This window comes from Coenobita brevimanus, chromosome 72 (genome assembly GCF_032717465.1).
Source record: "Coenobita brevimanus isolate Jiangsu-jjx chromosome 72, ASM3271746v2, whole genome shotgun sequence".
Taxonomy (NCBI): Eukaryota; Metazoa; Arthropoda; class Malacostraca; order Decapoda; family Coenobitidae; genus Coenobita; species Coenobita brevimanus.
In genome coordinates this window covers 17,840,313-17,863,149 of record NC_137025.1, presented here as the reverse complement: position 1 = coordinate 17,863,149, position 22,837 = coordinate 17,840,313, and the positions used below count along the sequence as shown (strand labels likewise).

The window sequence follows — 22,837 nt, the reverse complement described above, 5'->3', positions numbered from 1 at the left end:
TTGCTGACATAGTCCCAAGTCTTTTATGGTCTACCCCACAGAGCCCCATCCCTAATATTAACACTCCTCACTTTCTGCATCCAATTATCATCCCCCATCCTCTCCATATGCTCAAACCACCTCAATCTACCTCTCCTCATCACAACACCAATACACTCCAGTCTCATTCTACCTCTCAACTCTTCCATCATAAACCTAGTGCCCCTAGGCCTCACTCATGGACGCACTACACATCCACCTAATCATTGTCATTTCTGAATATTTGAGCCTGCGAATATCCTCTTCCTTTACTGCCCTGCTCTCACAACCATACAGCATTACACTCCTAACACATGCTGCACACAAAGATCCCTTAGCATGTAGGAAGAGCCCTCTCAATGTCAGGAGAGGCAACAGCTCCCTGAACTTCTTCTAACCACTTACCCTAGCCACAGCACATGTTTCCCAAATAACAAAACTCTTCCACACACTCAAGAGACTCACCAGCAAGTTCAATCCTTTCACGTGTGACAATCTCTACCTGCTCTCTCCAACACACCACACACATCTATCTATCTATCTATTGCCAGACGCCTCAATCCCGTTTGGGGTGGCCACAAACAAATCGCCTCCAAGTCGCCCTGTCCCCCGCCATTTCACTGCCCTGCTCCCAACTTACACCCCCCTCTCTCATAGACCTCTCCACCCCATCCCTCCATCTCATCCTCGGCCTCCCCCTCCCTCTTCCCCCCTCCACCTCACTCACCTACACTCTCTTCGTCAGTCTTTCACCCTCCATCCTCTCCACATGGCCAAACCACCTCAGTGTGTTCCTAATAATGCTTCCTATCACATCCACATCCACACCACAATGCTCCTTTATATCCTCATTCATCAGCCTGTCTCTCCACGTGACTCCACAGGCTCCTCTTAAATAACTCATTTCCACTGCTCTCACTCTTGACTTGTGTCCTTCCAACAATGTCCAAGCTTCACTTCCGTACGTTAGAGTTGGTATCACAATACTGTCATGTAGTAACTTTTTCACTTCCATGCTCACTTCCCTGTTTCTTATCACTGCTTTCAAAGAACCAGCAACCTTTCTTCCCTGCTGTACCCTTTCAAGCACTTCACCCTCCAAACCTCCATCCTTACTCATCACACTACCCAAGTACTTAAACGTACTCACATTTTCCAATTCCTCACCATCCAACCTCGCTGTACATTCACTAACTTCACCTCTCTCAAAGACCATCACTTTACTCTTCCCTACATTCACCTTTAGATTCCGTTTCTTACACACACTCTCAAACTCATCCACCAAGCCTTGCAGCTCCCCTTCGTCTTCACTCAACAACACAGTATCATCTGCAAACAACAGTACAGGGAGTTTCCAAACACTATCCTCTCTCACCAGGGCCACTCCAACATCCACTACCCTACCTTGTACCTCTTTTATTACCCCATCTATGTACAGATTGAACAACCATGGAGACATGACACAACCATGTCTCAAACCAACTTTCAAAAAGAAAAATTCACTTAGGTCACCATCCACACGCACTGCAGCCTTCGCACCATCGTACATACTCTTCACAGCATTCTACAACTTCCCATCTACTCCATATATTCTTAACACTTTCCACAATCCTTGTCTATCCACCCTGTCATATGCTTTCTCCAAATCCATGAAAGCCACATACAACTTCTTTCCCTTCTCTAGAAACTTTTCCACTAAAGATCTAAGAATGAATATCTGATCTACACAACCTCTTCCCTTCCTAAAGCCTCCCTGTTCTTCTCCAACTAATTTCTCTGTTCTTTCTCTAACTGTCTATAAGTATCCTACCATACACTTTTCCTATTATACTAAGAAGACAAATGCCCCTATGATTACCACACACTTCTTTTTCCCCTTTTCCTTTGTACAAGGGAATAATTATACCTGACTTCCAATCCTCCGGGACTCTACCTTCCTCCCAGGCCAATCTGCACATCTTCCACATCCATTCTACTACTATCTCTCCCCCATGCTTCAGCATTTCACCACACACTCCATCAATTCCTGGGGCTTTCCCCGATTTAACTTTCTTCATTGCTTCCACAACTTCTATCCTATTGATTTCTTCCTGTCTTCTCATCTCCCTCCTTCTCCCAGCCATTCCCCAGCCACTTATACACGCATTACTTCCATCCTCTACATTCAACAATTCCTTAAAGTATTCTCTCCATCTGCTCACTTTTTCTCCCTTCTCCACTAGTAATCTACCATTTTTATCTTTCACTCCCCTGCTAACTTCACTTCCACCCTGTCTTACTCTTTTCACTTCTCTCCAGAACATTTTCTTACAGTCCCTCCACTTTACACTCAAATTCCTTCCAAATTCCTCATCCACTCTCTTCTTACTCTCTCTTACTAATCTTTTCATCACACACATAAAATCAATATTATCTCACAGTCTACCTCTAATTGCACTATATCTCTTATGCACCAATTATCACAAACACTGCACAAGATAGAATTACTTCCCACGCCCTTGTGGCAAATCACACATGGCAACTCTCCCTCTTCTTTGACAGTACTGCCACCAACCCTAAATATCATCACTTCTCTAATTTGCATATACTCTTTGCCCTTGTGCCCCATACCATCTCTCCATTTCCTAAATCTTTCCTCTGCATCCCTTTCATTCTCTGCAGTCAATATCAAATCATCAGCATACAACATCTCCCACAGGAGTCCATTTCTGAAGTCACGTGAGAGGGCTTTAACCCCTACACCGCGGGCATGTTTACCGATGTTTTGCGTGTGCCGCGGGGTTATTCGGGCTCCGAAAGACTCTCAAAAAATATTTGCCAAAAATCAGTTATTAGTCTAGAATATTAAAATTACATATGCTTATGGCACATACCTTCAGCTTTCTCCTGGAATGTTTGTTGAGCCTTCGTCAGTTACCATAGGACTTGTGGAGACCTCTGAAGTTGGGTAACGACGTCTCCACTTTACACTTCCCGACAACCCGTAATATGATTACCACAGCCAGATATTAACACTATAAACACTACTCTATGATTTTCAAGTAGTTTGGGATCCATACTCCAAAAAAAACCCACTGTGAAAGCAATGAAAATTACGAGCGCGTATGACCTTCCCACTTGCGCTAGTTCGCTCTTGGTACTCTGTCATTTATTATTCATAAAACCCCTCACACTTTATATTTCTATTACTATATAACACTTATATATATCTACAGTCTTTATCCATAAGTTTCCTTCAGTAGTATTAGTTTATTGTCACTGTAGGGATTCAATTTCCTTCAGTAAAATACGTAGCATTCACTTTCTCGTCCTGTATACTATAGTCTGACAAATCTAAACATAGGGTTTTGGTGGAGTCTGCCACTGCCTACACTATTGCCATGTTTCCTAACCCTACGATGTATAACGCCTGTGGTTTGTGTAGTAGGAATGATACATAAACATAACTCATACTAATATAACTGTAATGAAAGTGCTGACATGTATCAAGGAAGAATAAAACTATTCTGCATACTATATTATACGATAATAGAGAAACGTGGCATAAAAATTTGGCAGTGTTGCTCTAAAAATATTCTAATTATTATTTACTTCCCCAACACTTCTAACATTGCTAATTAATTTAGCAAGTATAATTGCAAGAAAATTTGAAGGGATAAAAGTGGGAAGAGGCGATCCTTTCATAATTAAAATAAATATATCAAACAGCTCTGGGGTGGCAGCACTCACGCGACACGTGTTTGTGTGTACGCTATGGGAGGTCACCAACCCCCTACAGGATTTAGGCCTATTGGGGAAACCTCTATAAAAAAAAACGCGCTGTGACTTTTACCTCAAGGGTGGTGCGGAAATAAGGTCAAAATTATAATCCATACATAAAAATGGAAGTAAAAAACCATGGATGACACATAAAATCTAGCGAGAGAGAGAGAGAGAGAGAGAAATACTAATAATAATAATAATAAAACTTTATTTCCACTAAACAGTGGGTATTCTTATACATTATACAGTACTACAGCATACAGTATGAAAGTTCTATACACAATATAATACAAGTTGATACATATGGTGGAGAATAGTGACAAAGAGGTAAATGGTTTAAAAGGTGTGGGGACACTTAGGTTAAAAATAGATCAATTAAGGGATTTAGGAACGAAGGCAGTGGGAAGGATTAAGACAGATGGGATTGTAAGATTAGGGAGTTTGAGCAATAGGGTAGAATGTTTCCCAATGCACCTGGGAGGAGGAGGAGGAGGAGGAGGAGGAGGAGGAGGAGGAGGAGGAGGAGGAGAGAGAGAGAGAGAGAGAGAGAGAGAGAATCAAGCAGTTACGGTACGGTAGGTTACATTTCCGTATGCTCTCTATAAAAAAGCATAGCAATTATCAACAGCTAATTATTATACAGGTGTTGATGGTGGGGGTCTATATTTATAGGTGTTGGTGGTGGAGGTATAGCGGGTGTTGTTGATGGGGGTGTTGTTGGGGGTAGGGGTATAGGGGGTGTTGGTGGCAGGGGTATAGGGAGTATTAGAAAAACGGAGATCACAAGAGGGAAACAGTGTCAAGGTCATCGCTGATGGAGAGGTCAGCTCGGAAACGTGGCAACAGTGCAGGGAGGGGCTGACTCCACCAAAACCCTACGTTTAGATTTGTCAGACTATAGCATTGAGAGTGAATGTCACTTTCATCTTCACTCTCATAACTCATAGTATTCAGACATGCTAGAGTGAAACTTTCACTTTCATTACTCCTAGGGTATATACTCGTATTCTTATAATACTACTCATTTACATTTCTATTTACGTTCTCTATTTTATTTACGTTATTTACATTTCTGTTTTATTTACACTGTGGTATTCACTGTCACTTGAAGTAACTTATAAAACTATTTTCCATTGTTCACGTATATTTACATTCATTACTTTCACTTGCTGTTTACACATTATTTACACATTATTTACAATTCCACTTGCACTGTTTTACTCAATAGAAAGATCGTAGTCACTCTTTTATCAATTGTCAGCCCTTTACCTCTTTCCACACGAGGTTTAGTAGGGGGTAAAGGTCACAGGGCCCTTTGCATGGGGGTGAAAAAGTCCCTGAAGTCAACAAGACGAAACAGACGTACCTCCACTTCGGAAGATGAGAGTAAACTGATAAGGGAGGGCCAGGTGGAGGCCTAGTTAGGGGATATTCAGGACTACCAATGTTAGCTCTTGAAACAGCTATGTATAGCACTGAAATGATTGGCAGGAAATCTAGACAATACATTATAAATTAGGTAGTTCCAGGTGAATGTAAATATTACTTAGGCTTCTCCCTTCCCTCCTTATATGTATATTTATTACGAAAATAGATTACATGGCATATTTCAAGGGGAAAAAAACAGCAAAAATTAGTGAACGAGTGCACATGAGGTGTTGTCAGGTGATAATTAGCCAATTCCAGGTGTATGGCACTCTCACTTACCTTATTTCTTTCTTGTATATATTATTTGGTATAAGAATAGGGCATAGGGCTTATTTCAATGGATGAAATCAGTGAAAAATTCCAGGGAAGATTTACTTAGCGTAGCACGGCCGGGCAGGTGAGAGGATAGGGTAATGGAGAGGGGGTAGGGAGGGGAGTCAAGAACGGGGAGAAATGGCTAAATTGTCAACAATGGATGGGAGTACAGATGAGATTAGGAGTGCTGACTAGTGCTGGACATTGGCAGTAATGATAGATGATACAAGCCCCCACTTGGAAGCCCGGGTGAATTCAAAATAACACAGAATCACAAAAGCGACGCCCCGCGGTATGATCCCTTGCTCCCAAGCGTCACAAAAGTGACGCACCGCGGTTAAGGGGTTAAGTACCATAATAAACAACAAGAGACTCAAAACTGACCCCTGGTGCACACCAACATTCAGGGAAACTCATCACTCAAATCTCCATTCCCTCTTACGTGGGTGTGAGCATCCACATGCATGGACATAACCACCCTAACAAGTCACTCCTCGATCCCAAGCTTTCTCATTGCCCACTTCATCACCTCTCTAGGTCAGAGGCCTTCTCCAAATCAACAAAAACAAAGTACAGTTACCTTTTCTTTCCTATATATTTTTCCTGAAGCTGTCAAACACTGAATATGGCATCAGTGGTCCCCCTGCCTGGCATAAACCTAAACTGCATCTCATCAATATTCACTCTTTCTCTAATCATACCTCCTAGAATTCTGGAGTCTTCATTACCTTCATTATCTGATCTAAATGCTTTATACCTCTATAATTTCCTCTTTCCAGGGCATCACCCTTCCCTTTATACACATTTATAATTACACTCTTCAGCCAATCATCTGGGACACCACACTCATATATAATCCTATTTATCAGGTCAGTGACTAACCTCACTCATATATCTCCTGAGACTTTCAACATTTCAGCAGTCAACCCAGACACACCTGCTGCCTTCCCCACCTGCATTTTGCCTATTGCCTCACTCACAGTAGCAGCGTCAATCAAAGACCAAGAGCCAGTCACTGGATCTGCTGGCTTCAAACCTTCCCTGTCCCTGTCAAACTCCTCATTCAACAACTGGCTATCATGCTCTATCATTGTGTCTTTAATATCCTCACTGTTCACCACTACCATCCCTTCATCATTCTTTACACACTGCTCACCTATAATATCCAGATTCTCCCTCTTCACTTGATTTGCCACCTTAAATATCATATTCTTCCTTTCCACATGATTTAAGTTATCAGGTAAGAGTCTCTGTGACTCAGACTTCACCCTGTGTACCTTTCTTCTAGCCCTATGCTTGGCAGCCAAGTATTCCTCTTTGTTACCACCTTTCTTCCATTCTCAGAAAAGCCTTCTTTCTCCTTAACTGCAACTTCTACACCATCATCCCACCACCTAGTTGCTTTATGTCTTGGTGGGGCACTTGTCCAACTGCATACTGCACCAGTAACTCTCAAGAGGTTGTTCTTGACAGCTCTGTACTGTTCATTAATGCCTCTGTCAACAGCTCCCTGTTCAGCCTCCACTCTCCTCATCCTGTTATAGAATGCATCCCTGTCTGCTTGGTTTTCCAGCTTCCATATTTTCCTCCTAGGTGCATAAGTCCTCTTTTTCATCACTCGCTCTTTAAGTAACATGTCACATATCAATAATTTCATTCATTCATACTAAATTTTAAAGTCCATAATAAGCAAACTAAAGAGAAAATTATATATTGAAATCTGTGCTAGTGAGAGTTGTAACAACCCTGGCCCTTCACTGCACATCATGACCACCTAACAGTAAATAACAGTATGTTAAATGAAATGTGTTTCTATTGCTTAATAACTTTGGAGTGAAAAATGGGTAGAAGCGAACACGTTAAGTGAGGAATTACTGTATCATAGGAATGCCCTACCCAATCCAACCAGCCCATTAATCTATGCCTAACCTATCCAAGTATATCCTACCCTATCCAACCACCCTACTTGTCTGTGCCTCACCTCACTCCACTTTGCCATACTGCACCTCACCTACCTTCTTGAGCTGCACCGTCTGGAACTTGCAGATGTCACAGCGGTAGAACTTGCCACACCGGTGCTTCTTCATGTGCTTCTTCATCTCTGCCTCATTAGGCCGGTCTTTCCCTGAAGGCACCCACAGTTTACAATCAAAACCAAGGTAAAGCCAATACTTTCATCAAAGAGAGTACAGTACTGGGTAACTTTGCTTTGTTCTTAATCCATTCAAAATAGTAATACAGTATAGTGTTGTTATTATTTACTACAGTCAGATGATTTTATTTCACTGGAGAAATTAAACTGCAGGAAAGGCACCAAAACAACAAACAATAAAAGAATGGAAATAAGTCCTCATTTGTGTCAAAGATTTGGTCCAACATTTCATACCAGTGCTGTAAACTGGGGGGGACACTGGCAATCAGTTTTATGCATAACAATGATATTTTGATAAGCAATCTTACTGGAATATACTGCAGACTTATGGTTACTGCAAAAAAGAACATTAAAAAATGCAATATAATAAGGACTAAATGTACAAAAATGGGGTAATATTCTTGATGATAAGAAGGTTTTCTAGCACCTATCCTAATTTATTGTGCATGGCACTTTTTCCTAGATGCAACTTACTTTTTTTTTTTCTTTCTCTCCCTCAATACAGACTGTAGAAATAACATACAAGCATATAATCATGTACCATATATAGAAACAAACTGATAAAAGAGAGATGCTAGTAAGTTTCCTGACCACACAAGAATCCAGACCAAAAACAAGATGCTCAGACATACCACAGATGCAGCAGGAGATCTTATTGATAGGCCCCCTGTAATTGTTGTCATGTGCCTTGAGGTGGCGTCTGAAGGCCTTCTCCACAGTGCATGCATAGTCACAAAGTGGGCATGTCAGTTCCTCCTTGTTGTACCTGGGAAAGGTGGTGGTCAAAAGGTTAGAGATATGAGCTGCTGCCTGAAAGGATGCAAGCTAAATCCAAGGCTGGAGCAAGGAACACTTCAATTATTTGAATTTTGTTAAAACAGACTTTTTTGTCTGCCCTTCTCTCTTCCCATTTCTCCTTTTCTTTCCTGTCACTTTTTACTACCGGTGCTAATCTTCTCACTTCAGGTGGCTCTACACTGAGCGACAAGCCTAATGGTTTCCTGTAACCCAAGAAATCATTTACAATGCTGGTTGGCAACCATAAAACCAAATAACAGGGTGATGTGGAGCCTCCTATGGTGCCCCCAATAACTAGGTTGGGCAACACAAGGGTGACATCCATCCAGGAACCAAACTTCTGCACATTTCCCTGTGCCTTGCTGTTGAGAGGCACAGTCAATGACAAGAAATAGCCCTATAGGAGTTCATGCCTGTGGCTGATGGGTCTACTCAACCAGACAGACATGAGTTTAAACGCGGATCGTTGCGTTTGCGACACTCGGCGAAAAGGACATAACGGCGGATCGTCGCGTTTGCGATTCTAGTAAATTTTGAATAACCGCGGGCAAACAGGCTCCAGCTGGTATTGTCTATCAGTACCACCACCCTTTAGCTACAATTAGCATACTTTACCTTTGTACTACTGACCTCCGTTGTTGCCAAGTATCACGTTTTTTCCCCCCTCCCCCCCCACCACGGCCCGGCCAGCCTGGCTGTGATCCATGGCAGCGCTCTGACTGCTCAGAACTGTAAATCTGCGCTCTCCTATCACAAGCAGTTTATGCTAATATGAAACACTTGTTTCCCCAGTTGTAACACTAGCTTTTTTTCGCACGGTTTCAAAGTGACATTATGGTGAGTTCTAGCTCTTCCGAGTCAGTGCAAGCGGCCGACAGGAACGAGAATAAAGTGACGGGGCGTAAGGCAGAATAAAAAGCGCGCCGTGGTGATCTTTTGGGAAGTAATATGATTGAAAATAATGTAGTATACATGTTTTTAGCTGTGAAAATGGAAATGTTTGTTGAGTGACGGGACGACCGCCGCCGCGCTGCATGTCGGCCGCACGCTCCGTTGATTTTAGCCTTATTTTCAGTGCTTATTGTACAAATATGGATTCCAAACTACCTTTACGTTGTAGTATAAAGTTTACTGTGACAGAATGAGGCTGTGGTAGAGGGGAAACCAGGTTGCTGGAGGTGTGAAAGTGAAGATTTGGTTACCCAACTTTGCAAGTCTCCACAAGTCCTTTGGTAGTCCACGAAAGCTCAACACCTGTCTCTGGAGAAAGCTGAATGTAAGTACTATCTGCCATACCAAGTACAGTATAATGTTCTAGGGTTAATCTCTGATTTTTGGCTAATATTTTCCTACAGGTACTCAGACCGCGATACAACCCCGCCACTCGGGGGGGGTCGACTGTTCACGGCCGTGTTTAAGGGGTTAACAACAACAAGCTACTTTCCACATGACCAACTCACTTTATAAAAACACCCCCACCAATACTATCACATTAGTACTGAATGAGACAGCATTAGCAGGTATGAAGTGTGATGTGTGAAGGTGTATGACACATTAAGGGGACTGATGAACCACACAGAACACGAGAGAGAGAGAGAGAGAGGTGGGGGGGGGGAGTTCATGCAGGGTGTTGTTGCTGTGCCCCCTGGCTCATCTAACCATGAAGCCAGTAAAGAAAAAATAAAAAAATGAAGGTATGTGGAGGGGGGGAGGGAATCCACTGAACACTTCCTGAGATCTTTTGTCAAGGTTGTGCTGAAGGATGATCTATTTTGTGAGACTGAAGTGCATGGTGAAGGTTAGGGTGGATGCTGTGTGAAGGGTGCATAATATGATGTGGGCAAGAAAGTGTGTAATGAGTTGTTGAGTAGAAAGGATCATTTTGTCTCATTTTTTAAGGCTCCAACATGCTTGCATGCATCAGCCCTGGTCACCTAATCGTGGCTCTCCATGCTGCTCAATCTCTGGCAGCTTCCCTATTTAGTCCCTTATCCCTGAGGTCACACTCAATAACCTTGTCCCAGGTCTTTATCGGTTTACTCCTCGTTACCATACCCCCAACATTAACACTTCTCACTTTCTGTGCCCGGTTTTCATCCCCTATCCTCTCCACATGCCCAAACCATCTCAATCTACCTCTCTTCATCACAACACCAATACACTCCAGTCCCATCCTACCTCTCAACTCTTCCATCATAAACCAAGCCCCCCAGGCCTCGCACTCAGGGATGCACTGCTCATCCACCTAATCACTGCCATTTCTGTACGTCTGTAGTGCTGTACCGATATGATTCGCCAAACTGATAAATTGCCGATATTTGCATTTTTTCCAATACCAAACTGATATCAATATTTACTGATGATATCGAGATATCGGATGTGGACGGAAGAAACTTTAATATGATCTTTTATTGAACATTTTGGTCACTGTTTTGCCTTTTTGTGTGTGAAAAAATGTCACCTTGACAGTGTTTTGTAGCTTAACCCACCGTGTGCCAGTGACGTACATGTACGTTGGGCTCTGCACATGTAAATCATCAATTTAAGATATTTGCTAAAATTCAAACATTCCATTTTGGCACGAGATATTTGCTATAGATACTCGCGCATCTGTTTAAGCCTAATACCCATGCTATGAGTCATCACATCGTCCCTCCTCCTGTGCGGGGCCCCGCCAGCTCAGTCCCACTTTGTAAGTGAGTGAGTGAGTGAGTGAGCACCATGGTGCATTGCGGTATTCCCCAACATGAGATTGACAAGCTCCTGAACATACCCTATGATGGAGAAAGTGATTCTCCCATCACTGATGATGATGATGATGTTGATCGAGACTACATCCAACCTCAGTCGGAATCCAGCAATGAGGACGAAATTCCATCCCAAAGAAAGGCGAGGTATATGGTTGTCTGCATGGCTGTATCACCACCTCGCCATGCCACTCTTGCTCCATGGACGATTTTTCTAGTGAAGAGAAATATGAGACCGACCCCTCAGGTGAACATCGGCTGCCTTCATGGGTAGGATTGCCCAGGAAAACCCAGAGGGGTGGGGAAGAACTATTTAGTAAAAAGTACAAGGTGGGCAGTGCTTTGTTCTATTCACATGGTATGCGACGATACCTGCCACCTCCAGCCCCACATCGCACTGCCCCTCCCCAACCCAGCGCCTCCACTGCACCTGAACCTCCCCACAGCCTCAAACGGTGGGGAAAGGAGCAAAAGGTAGAGTAAAAGGGAAGGACAAAGGCAGGGGGAAAAAATGTGCGAGTCATGGGGAAAGTAAGGAAGCAAGCTCTATTCCCCAACCTCCTCCCCAACCTATGACCGAATTTCTTCCCCATCCTGACGACAGCGACGAAGGTGGCCCCACTGGTGACGAGGGCAAAACCAAAGGAGAGGATGAAGTCGGGTGGGAGTGGGAGGATGGGAGCAATTTTGTTCCCATCATTCACCCCTTCACAGGCGGTGATACGGCAGGCTGTACTGTGCCGGAGCTGACTCCCAGCTCAAGGAGAAGTGATTTCTTCGAGAATTTTTTTACGGAGGAGCTAATATTGCTAATTGTTCTCCTCTGTAACACCTATGCCGCTTTCTACCAATGTGCGGAGTGTGACATGGGGTTGTGCCTAATCCCATGCTTTGAGAAATATCACACCCTCCTCGACTTCTGAGTGTTAGAAACCTGTGTTATGTGCGAAAAAAGATGCCTATGAGTGTTACTGAAATGTATATATAAATTAGTGTAAGTTATTTCATAAGTAACTGTAATGTACAATATATAAATCAGTGTATGTGATTTCATAAGAATAAGTGCAGTCTAAGTACAGTACTGTACTTCACATATAACGTGTAATGTCTTGTGTGTTTGAGAAAAGACACAAATACAATGTGCTAGAATAATTTGTTGTGTGAAAAAAAGATGCAATTGTAAAATATATATGTGTGGGCAAACACTTATGTGAAAACTAAAAAATCCAATACAATTACACTATGCGAACATGAGCAGAAAAATGCCACTCACTCACTCTAATGTTGTAATGTGCCCCGCACATAATTATGCTTGGGGACAGTTTCCACATCATCTCTATATCTTCCAAGAGTGTCCCTGGGTCTTTCGGGATACTTACTCATAAAGAAAACGAAGATCTCCTACCTCAATTCTCTGGGTGTCAGCAGCAGCCGATGAAGTCTACGGGCATTACTCTGAACATTTCAGTTACTCGCCAATAAAGAATCTACCTCAAAATCGACCTTTTAGGCTTCTGTGAGTACTTTTATCGTTGTTCTCCAGGTTTTCGCATCATTCCTAACCTATCTAAAGAGTGAAAAAAAAAAAAGGTGGGGGGGGGGGGCAAAAATTAGCCGGCACTGGGGTGCCATGACAGTCCCAAGTCGGCTGGCATTCAGTGAGTTAACAGTCTTACTGAAACCCATGAGAGGTTCACAATACTGTATTAAGTGGGTGAGTGGGAAAGGAAAGTGGAAAAAAAAAAAAATTGAAGTCCGAAAGCAGCAAGCTGAGAGTGCGTAAGTACTGGGAAGCAAGCTCTATTCCCCAACCTCCTCCCCAACCTATGACCGAATTTCTTCCCCATCCTGATGACAGCAACGAAGGTGGCCCCACTGGTGGCCATGTGGGTTTATGTACATAAATAGTGTACACACTGTCAAAATATGCACAAATTGCCTGCACCTCTTAGTTATTAAATACTTTTCTCTAGTTGTAATATTTAGTCACTCTTCTTACTATAATCTAAATAAAGAGGTGATTTACTCCATATAATATGAAAGAAGGCTGTGGACAGGGACAATAGGAGGACAGGAACTCCGAGATGAGGGGATGAACGACATTTGACAACTTTGTTTAAGCTCTGCTTATACAGTGAAACAATCATTTAGTTGATGGGAAAACATTATATATAGATCTAGCCTACGCTTCTTCATTAGTACACTATATGAACAAGGTTTGTACTTCGGTACTCATGTGCAGTATATATACTGTATACAGTACCCTTGTGTCCAACACGGTAATATTGTCATGCATGGGTCCCGTGTTGGACCAAAAACGTGTTAGACAAACAACAGAGCTTATGGGGAAAAATTAATTATGTCAGCAACCCTAGGAAAAGTCACCCTAAATACCTACCATATACCTATACATATATTGGTACTACTGTAATTATAATAAATGGTACTGTGCTATGAATGATAACTAACCTTTTAGGATAGTGTTGGTGGGCTTGCTGGGAATGGAAGGTGGTATCCAAGGCTGTAGGTAGTCCTACTGGATCCCCGGAGGATGGCTGCTGGCGTCACAAGCGGGTAAGGGCTGCTGCTCTTCCTCAACCTCCCTCATAAATCCTTCGAAATCACACTCAGAATCACTATCTTTGTCCACAGCCATGGAAGGTCCTGCTTCTGCCTGTACTCTGCAAGCCTTCACTGCTGCCAGGATCTTGTTTTGGTTTTTTATTATGGTCCTCACGTTGGCTTCATTCATGTCGTAGGCCTTGGCAATGTCCACTTTCCTCTCCCCTTTCTTCTTCTTCTTGATGCTTTCTAGCTTGGTGGCCTGAGGGGGGTGCCGCCGCTTCTTGGGGTTCTCATAAGGCTTCCTAGGCATCGTGAGCAGGGTAAAATGCAGTAACAAGGGCAGAAAATGCAGCAAGAAAAATGCACCTTCCAATGCGAATTATGCGACTGAGTGGCATTGTGGCGGGAGAAATTAAAACAAAACATCACGTGAGAGCAGAAGCATTTTTTATTGGGCGACATCACGATCACCTCACGATAGTGGGCGGGGGAGGCTACTTGATCGGAAGTTTTTATTGGCTGTCACCATCACGGGAACATCCAGTATGACCGTGTTGGACCAGGGGTGATCGTGCTAGAGGCGAACTCTGTGGATTTCGCCCACGTCTCAGAGCTCCGTCCGTGTTATGCTAATACACCCGTGTTACAGTAATTAAACCGAATTATATCTTACTAATTATTGCTCTCCGTGCTGGACACGAATCGTGCTGGACTAACGCGTGTTGGATGTGAGGGTACTGTATATATGTATACAGTAATCCCGCATTTTTTGCGGATTTTTTGTCTACGGTTTTGCCCTCTCGCGGATTTTCTTAGCATTAATAAGTTCAACTAAAATATCCTTGAATATACAGAAAACAAAAAATTTGAAATTCCCGTAGCTTCCAATTGTAGCGCGGTAAACTCACGCCACCCTCTGTCCCTTTCCCACGGCCCCTCTGCCAGTGTTACCATATCTAGCATAATTTTATTCTTTTAGCATAATTTTGATCAAATTTTCGAGTCTGGAATATTTTTTAGCATATTAGAAGTTTTAGCATCATTCTAGCATAATTTAGAATGGAACAGAATATATTTGGAATAATTTTATAAAAGCTACAAATCAGAGAGGGAGAGAGAGAGAGAGAGAGAGAGAGAGACGAATAAGGTAAGAAGATGTTTGAATAGTTGGTTACTTTCAGTTTGGGCTTGGTTGGGTTGGATTAGGTTAGGTTAGGTTAGGTTAGGTTAGGCTGGATTAGGTTAGGTTAGGTTAGGTTTGAGGTTAGGTTCGGTTTGGTTCGGTTATGTTAGGTTAGGATAAGTTTGAGCTTTGTATTTTACCCATGAAACCTAGGTTTTTCCGATGGATTTTGGTATGATTCATTCGATTTTCAGCTTCATTTCAGTCGGAAATGACCATTTTCTGTGTTTCCCCCCCTCCCTATAACCCCCGATTCCCCAAAGATCCCCCATTATTGCAGGGGGATGGGGGGGGGTCATATCTCAAAATCTGGTTATTTCCGATGGAAATGATGGTCAAAATCGAATGAATCACATCAAAATCCATCAGAAAAACGTAAGTTTCGTGGGAAAAAGCAGTAGGGGCAGAAAACCGATATTTATCCTTTTACTGTATGTAGGTTCATTTTAATTTTTTCATAGTAAACAATACATAATTAATATGTAGCACGAATATGTATAGAATTTTATCATTTAGCTTCAAGTTAGCATAATTCATTTTTTACTTGGAACAAATTTGCTCAATCTAGCATAATTTTTTCATTGCCCTAGCATAATTTCGTTGTTTGGATATGGTAACACTGCTCTCTGCCCCACATTCCTCACTCCTCAGTCCACGCCTGACTGCCTTACGTGTCTGGTGTACTTGTAACCGCACCATGATACGAGCTTCTTGCCTCCCACTTGCTTTCCACATGGCCCCAGGACGTAAGCCAGCCTCACCAAAGGCTAATAATACAATTAGTAAGAACTCCAAAGTGACAAGACGATCAAGAAAAGTTATGACCTTAGCAGAGAAAATTGTGTTACTGGACAAGCTAAGAAACGACCGTGCGAGTGTATGCTATCACCAGTTAATGCATCTTTTTATTTTGTACTGTTTTGTGAATAAATGTGTAGATAATTGTGTATTACAATACGGTGTTTACGTTTTTCCTTCATAATGGAGTATGTGTTTTCAATCTTGTAAGAAGGTATTTTGGGATGAGTATGGAGGTTTCGGGACAATTCGCAGTCACAACAAACACAAGACAATTCGCCTTCATTAATGAAGATAGCTATGGGTGACGCTAGAATATAATTCAAAGGCGACTACAGCGAGGAAGAAACAAGTTAATTATTGACTAAAGGTGCAACTAATAAATAATATCCAGAACCTATGCTACTGAACATAGACTTTGCTGGATCCCCCTGAAATATAGTTATTAAAGTATTGATTAATTAATAATAAGTATATTTATAAAAGTACTGATTAGTATATTTATAGAATGGCGGGGAATTGTCCAGGGTGCGAATTGTTCTGAAGGGGAATCGTCCATGTTTTGATGGGGAATTGTCTGACGGCGAATTGTCTCGCAATCAGTATGGACATGGACTGTGTGATGGGCAGCATGGTGGACACAAGTGCAAGATTCAATTGTTAATAGAGTATTCTCGGAATTGACTTTTCGCGGGGGTTACAAGAACGTAACTACCGCGAAATATGCGGGATTACTGTATATATTATATATATATGTATATACTGGAAATGAGTTATTTAAGAGGAGCCTGTGGAGTCACATGGAGAGACAGGCTGACAAATGAGGATATAAAGGAGCGTTGTGGTGTGGATGTGGATGTGATAGGAAGCATTAGGAGGAACACACTGAGGTGGTTTGGCCATGTGGAGAGGATGGAGGGTGAGAGACCAATGAGGAGAATGTGTGTGAGTGAGGTGGAGGGGGGGAGAGGGAGGGGGAGGCCGAGGATGAGATGGAGGGATGGGGTGGAGACGTATATAAGAGAGGGGGGTGTGAGTTGGAAGCAGGGCAGTGAAATGGCAGGGGACAGGGTGACGTGGAGGCGATTTGTTTGTGGCCACCCCGTACGGGATTCTGGCGTCTGGCAATAGATAGACAGATAGATACATATATATTTTATATACATATACATATATATATCCATCCATCCATCATCCAATCCTACTTTGCCCCATGAGGAGCATAGGAGCCTGGGGCTAGGCAGTTGGTCCTGACATTTAAGATGAGAGTGAAAAGCCTCACTTATCCCTGAGCGGCATTACGTGAGCAATCAACACCAACCACCCCTTGGATATAAACCTTCACTGGCTCAATCCAATTGGATCACAATAATTACCCACTAAACCACCAGGCGCCAAAATTTGGTTATATGGTTACCACCCAGCATAGTAAATGGTTTCCTGGTGTACAGGAAACCATTTGGCTTGTCGCTTAGTGTAAGGTCTCCTACAGGCAGAAGGAAGAGGAAAGAATGAAGGAAAGTATATATATATATAGATATATATATATATAAATATCATCATCATCATCAGCCATTTGAGAATCCACTGCAGGACCGGCCTATCCCGACCGAAGTCGGGACGATACAGCCAATGTATCTCTACCAAGTGGCTTAGGCTGTGTGGTCGAGATTGTATGTAAGGTAAGAAGTGCTTGTAAGTGTAACTGTAGTGTTGGAGTGGCTTTGGATGTGTGTAGTCTGTGAATCAAGTGTAATCGGCCCACCCAAGCCGACTGGGTGCAAGCATACAGTAAGACCTCACTATAACGGACTAATTGGGGCCGAAACCATTCCGAAAAATGCGAAATTCCGATAAAAGCGACATCCAGACTTCCCCCTGCTAATCCGGACTTTTTCCGATATATCAGACATTAGTCTGGATCGCATGAACAGTTTTTAAACTGTTTTGACTACCATTGCAGTCACTACAATAAGCAAATGGCATAATATATATAATAATACTATATTATACACTGATAAACATGTCCTTTATTTACTTGATCATGGTGAACACAGCTGAAGTGGTCAGGCAGTCCGGACTGCTTCTGGCTTTATTGGACTTTTTCCGATATATAGGAATTTAGTCCGGTAGCTCCTCGAGTCCGATAAAAGCAAATTCCGGTCTATTGAAGTCCGTTATATCAAGGTTTTACTGTACTTTATAGTATGCGACACTGGTTCAACCACAGCACCCCTTGTGTCCGTCAATGCAGTACGTGGCCGGGTGAACACTCCCAAAGTTTATTACCCTGGCGGGGCGCGAACCCTGGCCCACCCGTGTACGAAACGCACACTCTAGCACTGTACCACAGAGGCTCATATATATACACACACAACATACAGTGGCACCCCAGAATTCACACATCTCTCTACTTGAACAACTCAGTTTTTGTACAGCTTTTTCGTCCAAAAATTGCTACAGTTTTCGTATGGCGACCCGCTATTCAAACTAAGAGACGCAGCGTCGTAGGTGCCACGTGGTCGCCAGTCCCACTTTGTCTTCCATCAGCAATGCATCAGTCATACAGGCTCCATTAAACTTTGTGATATATTACGTATTTTTGTTAGAAAACTATACATAATCATGGGCCCTAAAAAGATTAGTGAGTCAGCTGGAGCTAAAAGAAATGCAGTAAGAACAACACCTGAGCTGAAAAAAGAACCCACTGCAAAGTTTGAAAGTGGAACCCAGGCATCTCCCCAGCCTTAAGCATTTCCCCAGTCCCAAGTATCTCCTCATCCAAAGAGACAGAAAAGAGAAAAAACACCAGAAGGGCAGTTACCTATAGTTTTCATGGAAGGTGACTCTCCTTCCAAAAACTAACACCCCACCTCATCCTCTCCACATCCATCCACTTAAGCCATCAGCTCTCCTCAGCACAGGTAAGATGCAGTAAAATTATCATTGATATCATCTACAGAATGTAGTTCTTTAATTTAAAGGATATATGTACAGATTAATGGAAAATACACTGTTTCTTAGGGGAAAAAAATTATTCGGTTTTCGAACAATTCACAACTTGTACAGCCTCCAGGAATGAATTGTGTACGAATTCCAGGGTTCTACTATGTATATATATATATATATATATACTGTATGGTAAAAGTCCTGTAATCTGAATGCCAGAGGACGAAGGGTCTTTCGGACTACAGTACAGTATTGACTTTTTACAAACTATTGGGAAGAACCTCTGAAAACATTAGAAGTACTGTATGTATGCTCACAATCACTAATTTCCGCCCAGGGGTGCCCCCTTCCTACCCCTGTATACCCAGAGAAGAGGGGAGGGGGGGACGAAATGAGCTCCACCCGCCTCTACCCCAGCTCCAGGCACTCCCCCACACCCCTACCCAACAACCATCCCACCCGTCATTCTTAATGGGCTGTTACGTGTCAAACTGATTTCATGCTTAACACTCTTGGTTCGACTACAGTACTATTACAAACATAAAACACTAGGATATGTTAAAAGTATATAATATAACTATCAACATGCTGCAGCAAGAAATTAATGCATTATGAAGTTGGCAATGAAACAAAAACATTTACAATAGCCACCTCTAGCCTCATGTGTTGGGTGCGCTGCTTTGCAAACACACACACACACACACACACACACACACACACACACACACACACACACACTTGGTGAGAGGAATATTAGGCAAGATTGATCCCGAAGGAGACAAGTGGGTAAAAGAAATTGAGGAAGTAAGGAGGATAGGGCCTTATAAGAAAGGGGAAACAAGACCAATGAGAGTCAAGTTTTCATCAGAAAGTGTAATACATTATATACTTAAAGTGACCTGGAAATTAAGCAATGAGGCTGGGATGGAAAATATTATAATTAGAAAAGACCTGAATGAAGAAGAAAGAGAAGTGTTAAAAATCATTGAAGGAACAAGTAAAGGGAAAAAATGATAAGAGGAGAGAGGAAGAATGTAATACTGTACTTTTTTTTGGAGAGTGATGGATATAAAAGTAAGGAAGTGGTATGTACGGAAATAGAAGCGAAGGAAACTAAGGGGGATATCTGAGGAAGATCAGAAATTGAGGAAGTGGTACTGACGGAGAGATGGAGAGAAGAGGGTATAAAAAACATCAAAACTAATTTGAAGGCGATATACACTAATGTTGATGGTTTAATATCAGCAAAGCTTGAAATTAACGATTTTTTGAGAGAACATAAACCTGATGTCATGTGCTTTGTAGAGACCAAATTAAGAGAAGATATTGATGTTTATTTGGGAGATGGTAAATACAAACTGTGGAGAAGAGACAAAGAAAAAAAGGGAGGAGGAGTGATGATAGCAGTGAAGAACAACATAAATTTAGATACTGTGGAAATGGCAGAAGGCAGGGCTGAAGTGATATATATGAAATTAGAAACTGGAGAGAATTTCAAGAGTGATATGGCGGTAGTGTATGTTCCCCCTAAGACGAGAGCATGGAATGATGACGAATACCAGGAGATGTTGTCAGATGTGGCTAGTTATTTACAAAAAATAATTGAGAAAAGCAACAATATAATTTTGGTGGGTGACTTTAACTGTAAAGAGGTGAACTGGGAGGAATGGGACTCAGGAGGCAGCGAAGATTCGTGGGGCACTATATTATTAAATATAATAATGAATAATGTGACGACCCAATGAATCAGAGAAGAGACATGGTTCCGAGGTGAGGACACACCAGCAAGGTTAGATTTACAGTTTACCAAAGAACCTGACGTAATAGAATCATTGAAATATTTCTGTCCTATAGGAAAACGTGATCATGTGGTCATTATGTTCCAGATGATAATAGGGAAAGACGAGCCAAGAGACGAGCTTCATAGACAGGGAAGATACAATTTTGGGAAAGCAAATTTCACAGGATTGAGAAAATTTTTTGAAAATGCAGACTGGAGAAAATTCAGTGAAACAAGAGAGATACAAAGGAAGTGGGATATTTTTCTAGACCTCTATAATTTGGGAGTGGAACAATTTGTACCAAGAGTAAGAGGGAAAGAAAACAGCAAAAAGAAGTGGTTTAATAGAAGGTGTATGGTAGCAAAAAAAGAGAGAGATAAAGCGTGGAATAACTGGAGAAAGAGAGGTAACAACAGAACAAAGGAAAAACATAAAAGAACTAGAAATGAATACACAAGAATATGTAGAGAAGAAGAAAGGAATTTTGAAAAAGGTATAATAGACAAATGCAAGGATGAACCCAAGCTGTTTTATAGATTTGTTAATGGCAAACTGAAACAAAAGGAAGGAATCACCAAATTGAAAGTAAAAGGAGAGGTCTATAAAGGTGCAGCAATGCAAGCTGAAATAATGAACAAATGATTCCAATCAGTTTTCACTAGTGAAAAAGAATTTGTGGAAGGGGAGGGAGTGATTAGAAATGTACCGGTGCCAAAAGATATAAAAGTGGAGGTACAGTAAGTGTATAAATTACTGGAAACCCAAGATGTAAGGAAAGCCCCAGGACCTGATGGAATCTCTAATTGGATACCGAAGGAATGCAGAGAACAACCGGCGGATAAAATTCACAGTTTAATCGTGTGCTCTCTGGAAGAGGAGAAAGTGCCACAAGAATGGAAGAGGGCAAATGTAGTACCAATTTATAAGGGAGGAAACAGGGAAGAATCACTGAATTATAGACCAGTGTCTCTAACCAGCATGGTCGCAAAATTGTGCGAGAGAATCCTGAAAGACAGATGGATAAAATATCTAGAAGAGATGTGGATGTGGTTGAAAAGATTAGGAGAAATACACTGAGGTGGTTTGGACATGTGGAGAGAATGGAGAATGAACGACTGACTAAGAGGGTGTATGTAGGTGAGGTGGAGGGAGGGAGAGGGAGGGGTAGACTGAGGATGAGGCGGAGGGATGGAGTTGAGAGGTATATGAGGGAGGGGTGGGTGAGTTGGGGGGAGGGGAGTCAAATGGTGGGTGACAGAGTGACTTGGAGGCGTTTTGTCTGCGGCCACCCTTTGCGGGATTAGGGCGTCGGGCTATAGATAGATAGATAGATAGATAGATGAATATTTTGGCTGAATGTCAGCTTGGATTCAGAAGTGGAAGGTCATGTGTTTCTAACTTGTTGAGCTTTTACTCAAGAGCGATTGACGAGGTACAGGAGAGAGATGGTTGGGTGGATTGTGTGTACTTAGACTTAGAGAAGGCCTTTGACAAGGTACCTCATAATAGACTAATGTGGAAACTAGAATATATAGGAGGACTGAAGGGGAAACTCCTGGAATGGATGAGAGACTTTTTGAGAGACAGACAAATGAGGACAGTAATAAAGGATAGGATGTCTGGATGGAGGGAAGTAACAAGTGGAGTCCCTCAAGGCTCGGTGTTGGCACAAGTAATGTTCCTGATTTACATAAATGATATGGTAGATGGAGTGAACAGTTATGCAAGTCTGTTTGCTGATGATGTAAAGATCTTGAGGAAGGTAGAGGTTGAGGAGCATTGTAAAATGCTGCAGGAAGATCTGGATAGGATACATGATTGGAGCCAGACGTGGGAAGTGAAATTTAACGTAAAGAAACGTAAAATATTGGAAATGGGTAAAAGTACCAGGAGGCCATCACTGAACTATTTGTTGGGTAATGAATTAATCACAAAAATGAGAGAAGAGAAAGATTTGGGAGTGCTGGTCCAAGATAGTTTGTCACCTGAAAAGCACATTAACAAGACAGTTAGAGAGACTTATAAACTCTTGACTAACATAAGAGTAGCATTTCATTATATGGATGAGGAGATGATGAAAAAATTGATAGTGGCCATGATCCACCCCAGGTCAGAATATGCAGCAGTAGTGTGGTCCCCACACAAAAAGAAAGATATAAACAAGATTGAGAGAATACAAAGAACAGCAACCAAGATGGTCCCCAATCTGGCAGATCTGTCATACAGAGAGAGGCTGGAAAAGCTGGATTTGCCTTCCTTAGAGGAAAGGAGAAAGAGGGGAGACATGATTGCAGTGTTCAGGACCACGATGGTAGATAAAATTGACCGAGAAGATCTGTTT

At 42.1% G+C, this 22,837-nt stretch overlaps 1 protein-coding gene across 1 annotated transcript in view; it reads right to left on the bottom strand.

The window, feature by feature from the left end:
* Positions 1–22,837, bottom strand: part of LOC145407058 (uncharacterized) — a 97,491-nt gene that overhangs the window by 9,121 nt on the left and 65,533 nt on the right. The window contains exons 6-7 of the mRNA XM_080278082.1: positions 8,308–8,441; positions 7,539–7,648 (exon numbers count right to left, since the gene is read on the bottom strand). Coding sequence (XP_080134208.1) covers positions 7,539–7,648; positions 8,308–8,441 — 244 coding nt within the window. The remainder of the gene's footprint in view (positions 1–7,538; positions 7,649–8,307; positions 8,442–22,837) is intronic.